Source organism: Sprattus sprattus, assembly GCF_963457725.1.
Source record: "Sprattus sprattus genome assembly, chromosome: 16".
Lineage (NCBI taxonomy): Eukaryota > Metazoa > Chordata > Actinopteri > Clupeiformes > Clupeidae > Sprattus > Sprattus sprattus.
In genome coordinates this window covers 1260300-1266901 of record NC_137914.1, presented here as the reverse complement: position 1 = coordinate 1266901, position 6602 = coordinate 1260300, and the positions used below count along the sequence as shown (strand labels likewise).

The window sequence follows — 6602 nt, the reverse complement described above, 5'->3', positions numbered from 1 at the left end:
AATGTTTTGTATGTGTATTTAAACATTTATGTGTTATGGGATGGGATTTATGACTTATGGGGAGTGTGTGTGTGTGTGTGTGTGTGTGTGGACTTATGGGGAGTGTGTGAGAGAGATTGAATGCTTCTCCTTTTGTGCTTAACAGTCTATGACACGTTCTTTTGTCCGTTTCTAATGCAATCGCAAGCGGAGAGCGTAGATCACATCACCGATGCTATTTTCATGCAGAAATATGTTACCAAGGTAACTGAGAGACAAGAGCTTGTGAGCTGGCACCCTTGGATCCCGCTGAGGCGATGTGAGACAGGCCAAATATGTAACACACACACACACACACACACACGCACACGGCAATGATTGATTCGGCCTTTTGATAATAAGACGATTGCATGTCCTTTGATGTCGTTAAAATGCCCTTAACGTCAACTCACATTGATATCTGAAAAAGTTATCATATATATTTTCATATCAGCATTTCAATTTAGGCAGTTGTATCTTCTTCTAATATTCAAGCCATAACTCAATGAATGCCGTGACTGATTGTCGTTAGCCAACATAGGCCAATGATTGCTATTGGATTTCACTGAGGCGGTGTCGCCTAACAGGTTTACAAAGATCAGAGATATAAAAATGAACTGAGTTGAGGCAACGCGCAGGTGAATTTAGACACACACACACACACACACACACACACACACACATGATGGCCTGAAGGTGTGAACAAGTCTCTAACCCTTACCCTAGATAAGCAACCCTTGCTAATATTCTGTTGGTTTGAACACTGACACGCTTTACTGGGATACTATTAATGTGTCCCTTTTGGCCAACTTAAGACCGCCACATAGGCTACGTGCAAAACTGTTTTTTAAGTATCGGGATTTAATGAGGCAGGGATGAATAACTGCACGTGTATAAATTAATAAATCTTTCATCCATTTGATTTGGAGCCTGTTTTAACAAGACAGCTTGTTAAATGCTGCATTTTCATGCTGACGGCAGTGTGTAGGCCAGATCTCATGGAAGGAGAGACGCTGGGATCCTGTAGACCAGATCTCGTGAAAGGAGTTGAAGCTTCTGTGAGAGGGTTGTGTGTGTGTGTGTGTCTGTGTGTGTGTGTGTGTGTGTGTGTGTGTGTGTGTGTGTGTGTGTGTTCACAAGCAGCTTTTGTAAGCATCCCGGGGAGGAAGATTCCCTCAAGACTTCAATTGCCTCTTTCATCGCCCTAGAGAGCTGTTTCCCTTTGAACCAACCGAGGAAACTCTAAAAGCACGGGCTCATGCACACACACACACACACACACACACACACACACACACACACACACAGACAGCACAGCCTCACGCAAGGACCCCTTTACGTTTCCAGCCCCTGCTCCTCTACCACCCCACCCTACCCTCACCCCATGTGTGTGTGTGTGTGTGTGTGTGTGTGTGTGTGTGTGTGTCCCTCACCCCATGTGTGTGTGTGTGTGTGTGTGTGTGTGTGTGTGTGTGTGTGTGTGTGTGTGTGTGTGTGTGTGTGTGTCCCTCACACCATGTGTGTGTGTGTGTGTGTGTGTGTGTGTGTGTGTGTGTCTCACACCATGTCTCAGAAGGAAACAAGGAATAATTGCAGCATCAACCTTCTTCCTGCCGCAGGCCTCTGCCAGAGGATATTCATTATTCTCCTGGAATAGAACAGAAGCGCACGCGAGATGTGTGCTTAAAAAAAAAATGTGTCCTTTTTATCATTTCTGAAAGAGCCGTTTGAAATCAGAAGTGTTTTTGCTGGTCCTCTGGTAGGCTAAGTGGTAATGTTTTCATGTCTGTTTCAGGGCTGGGGGTTGTGTGTGTGTGTGTCAGGGCTGGGGGTTATTCATGTGTGTGTGTGTGTGTGTGCGTGCGTGCGTGCGTGCGTGTGTGTGTGTGTGTGTGTGTGTGTGTGTGTGTGTGTCAAGGCTGGGGGTTATTCATGTGTGTGTGCGTGTGTATGCGTGCGTGCGTGTGAACGTGCGTGCGTGCGTGCGTGCGTGCGTGTGTGTGTGTCAGGGCTGGGGGTTATTCATGTGTGTGTGTGTGTGTGTGCGTGCGTGCGTGCGTGCGTGCGTGTGTGTGTGTGTGTGTGTGCGTGTGTGCGTGTGTGTGTGTGTGTGTGTGTGTGTCAGGGCTGGGTGTTATTCATGTGTGTGTGTGTGTGTGTGTGTGTGTGTCAAGGCTGGGGGTTATTCATGAACATGAGTGAACACAGCAGAGTTATAGTCCACAGGAAAAGAATGAGCATCATTTGTTGTTTTTTGACGGTATCTTTATTGTATGCTGGTATGAATTAAACATAAGGATCAGCAAATGATGTCATCCTTCTCAGTCCTGGTTTGACTGCTTGTGTGTGTGTGTGTGTGTGTGTGACTGCGTGTAGTCTTTTTCTATTTGGATGTTTATTTGTCCAGACAACAGACATAAAATATCCCTATAATAAAATGACACTTAGAATACAAAATGAAATCTCTTTCCTGATATACTTACTTACACAAAAGCCTTTTCCCTCTGGGCCCCAAATTAAATCACATTAATCATACTGTCAAAAAGACAGGTTTATTGGTGTATAATAAACCTTGAAAGAGCTGCGTCCATAAAGCTTATTTGGATTGATAAAAAAGAGGTTTGACAGTTTTGTGCCTTGTCAAATGTGCTTCATCGACATATGTGTGATATATCTGAGCGCCAATCCATATGTGTGATATAAGATAGTTTGCCACCATGACACGCATGAGCCGACACACACACACACATACACGCACACACACACACACACACACAAACTGTGGTCTAATGCGGTAGCTGCAGAACAGCATCAACACAAACGGATATTCATGTGCTTTACACGCTTTTAACATATTTGTACAGGAAAATGGAGTATGTCTTAATACAAAGCATTAATAGAATTTCTTCCAATAATATATAGGAAAGATGTCTGTGTGGTTTTTTTTTTTCCTTTTAAAAATCCTTAGTCATCTTTTCCTCCAATGCTTCATTTTGACTCCAATGGAACCTGGCTGGCCCTTAAGGATGTTGTTTGTGTGTGTGTGTGTGTGTGTGTCTGTCTGTCTGTCTGTCTGTCTGTCTGTCTGTCTGTCTGTCTGTCTGTCTGTGTGTGTGTGTGTGTGTGTGTGTCTGCGGTCGTGCTGAGCGTCTGCGCAGGAAGCAATGGCCCTGAAGGATAGGGAGCTGACAGTACGGACACCCTTGCCAGCTGGAGGGGTTGCAGAGGTGGCTCTTGGGATAGCTTCCGATGCCAACGTTTGTGTGTCCCCAGAATATATTTTATAATGGGGGGGGGAGGGGTGGCACAAAACTGTGTGTTCAGATAGTGTCCCATGTGTGCTGGAGCCTCCACTGAAGACTCATGTCCTGACGGGGAACCTTGTGTGGAACTAAAAACAGAGTACCTTCACTGCTCCTGGCTGCTGGGGGCTGGGGGGGTCAACCTGATTGTGGCAGGTGCCTGTACGTCTCTCGAGACCTTTCACACCTGGTGTCTTTTAAAGGTTCACACCCGGTGTCTTTTAAAGGTTCACACCCTGTGTCTTTTAAAGGTGCACACCCGGTGTCTTTTAAAGGTTCACACCCTGTGTCTTTTAAAGGTGCACACCCTGTGTCTTTTAAAGGTTCACACCCTGCGTCTTTTAAAGGTTCACACCCTGTGTCTTTTAAAGGTTCACACCCTGTGTCTTTTAAAGGTTCACACCCTGTGTCTTTTAAAGGTTCACAGCTGCTTTCATGTTTCCTTGTGTCTGTGACATCACGCGTGGCTGTGTGATGTCATTATAGCAGCAGCATTCATCACCTGCTTTACCCTCGGAGAAGGGGGCGGGGCCTCCATCATAGAGTACTTTCAAGCAGCCACTCAGATTTGGAGAGGGCGTCCCTGGCCCCGCCCAGCAGCTGCTCTGTGCTCTTCATGTGGGGCAGGTCCCCGCTCACGGACAGGCTCCTCTTGGACCGGAGACTGCCCCCTAGTGGCTGGGGGGAGTGTGGCAGCGTGACGTAGCGCGGGGCGCCGCCGCGGCAGGCCTCCACGTTCAGCGAGTGTCGGCGGCTGACGCGCACGCACCCCACCGGCAGCGTCTGGTAGCTGAGCAGCGCGTCGGGGTGCGGTCGCCGCGGGAGACGCACCATGGTGCAGCACAGGCGCACGGCCGACGCGCCCCGGGCTGCTCCCCCAGCGTGCGGGTGGGACAGAGAGAGCGGCCGCCGCGGGCACGCCGAGTTGTTCCTGTTGGCGTTGTCCGCTTCCACGTCGATCTGGACGTCAGGGTGGCGTGCAGCGGTGGCGGCGGAGGAAGAAGAGGAGGAGGAGGAGGAGGAGGAGGGTGGGGGGGGTTTGGGGGTGTTGGTTTGCGGCGGGGCGGGGGCGTGCTTGCAGCGCATGGGGCTCGGTGATGCGGGGTGCCAGCTGTGACCGGCGGCTGTTGCCGTGGTTACGGTGCAGTCGGGCAGCGCCGGCTTGGGGGGGCGTGGCGGGGCGTCGACGGGGGGCGTGGCTGCCGGCGCCTCAGGCTGTGGGGAGACCTTCCGGCACTTTCCCTCGCGGTCCTGACCCATCATCGTCTTGGAGACGGACTTGATGAGGGCACAGCCCAGCTGCTCACTGCAGGACACACACACACACATTAACACACACACACACACACACATATACTCACAGACACACACTTTTCTAGATGCACAGAGCCGCACACACATACACATATACTCACACACACACATATACTCACACACACACACATTTACTCACACACACACACACATATACTCACACACACACACACACATACTCACACACACACACACATTTACTCACACACACACACATATACTCACACACACACACACATTTACTCACACACACACACACATTTACTTACACACACACACACATATACTCACACACACACACACATATACTCACACACACACATATACTCACACACACACACACACATATACTCACACACACACACACACACATATACTCACACACACACACACACACATATACTCACACACACACATATACTCACACACACACACACACATATACTCACACACACACACACACATTTACTCACACACACACACACACATATACTCACACACACACACACACATATACTCACACACACACATATACTCACACACACACACACACATATACTCACACACACACACATATACTCACACACACACACACACATTTACTCACACACACACACACACATATACTCACACACACACACACACATATACTCACACACACACACATACACACATTTACTCACACACACGGGGACGGGGAGCGGATGTCGCCCATCTCCAGGCCCTTGTCCTCGCCCTCCTGCTGGCACACGCGGTAGCGCACGATGAGGAAGATGATGAAGGACAGCACGGAGGCCACGATGACGCCGCCGATGATCACGACGATGGTGCCGCCCAGGAACTGCGACTGCATGAAGTGGCAGCGCAGGTGCTGCGGGTCGGTGGCGAAGCGCACGCAGCCCACCACGCGCGTCGCCGTCAGCGTCGTCATGGCGTCGTCGTAGATGGCCAGCACACACAGGTCGTACGTGGTGCCCGCCGCCAGGTTGTTGACCAGGATGTTCTTGCTGGTCGGAGGGATCATCCTGCAGGGGGCGCCAGAGAGAGAGGGAACAGATGAACAATAGTCACACACTCATGTACACACACTCATGTACACACACTCATGTACACACACACACATATGTACACACACACACATATGTACACACACACATTCACACACTCACACATGTACACACACATTCACACACTCACACACACACATATACACTCACACACTCACATATGTACACACACATTCACACACTCACACATGTACACACACATATGTACACACACATTCACACACTCACACATGTACACACACTCACACACTCACATATATACACACACATTCACACACTCACATATATACACACACATTCACACACTCACTCACACACATACATATACACTCACACACTCACATATGTACACACATTCACACACTCACACATGTACACACTCACACACTCACATATATACACACACATTCACACACTCACTCACACACACACATATACACTCACACACTCACATATGTACACACATTCACACACTCACACATGTACACACACTCACACATGTACACACACTCACACACTCACATATATACACACACATTCACGCACTCACATATATACACACACATTCACACACTCACACACTCACATATATACACACACATTCACACAAACATACACATGCAGAAACACATATACACACACACTCACACAAACACACACACACACTCACGATACATATGCAGAAACACATGTACTCACACACACACACACACACATATACACTCACTCACACACACACATTCACACAAACATGCACATGCAGAAACATATCTACACACACACACTCACACAACATACACATGCAAAAGACACGCACACACACACACATACACACTCACTCACTCACTCACACAATTTAAACATGCAGAAACACATATACACCCACACGCACACAAACACA

At 48.5% G+C, this 6602-nt stretch overlaps 1 protein-coding gene across 1 annotated transcript in view; it reads right to left on the bottom strand.

The window, feature by feature from the left end:
* Nucleotides 1-3857: 3857 nt before the first annotated feature.
* lrfn5b (leucine rich repeat and fibronectin type III domain containing 5b) overlaps nucleotides 3858-6602 on the bottom strand; it is a gene marked incomplete at both ends in the record, with an annotated part of 9562 nt that continues 6817 nt past the window's right edge. Inside the window, 3 exons of the mRNA XM_080854449.1 lie at nucleotides 3858-4251; nucleotides 4378-4626; nucleotides 5324-5659. Of these exons, the coding sequence (XP_080710575.1) occupies nucleotides 3858-4251; nucleotides 4378-4626; nucleotides 5324-5659 (979 nt within the window). The remainder of the gene's footprint in view (nucleotides 4252-4377; nucleotides 4627-5323; nucleotides 5660-6602) is intronic.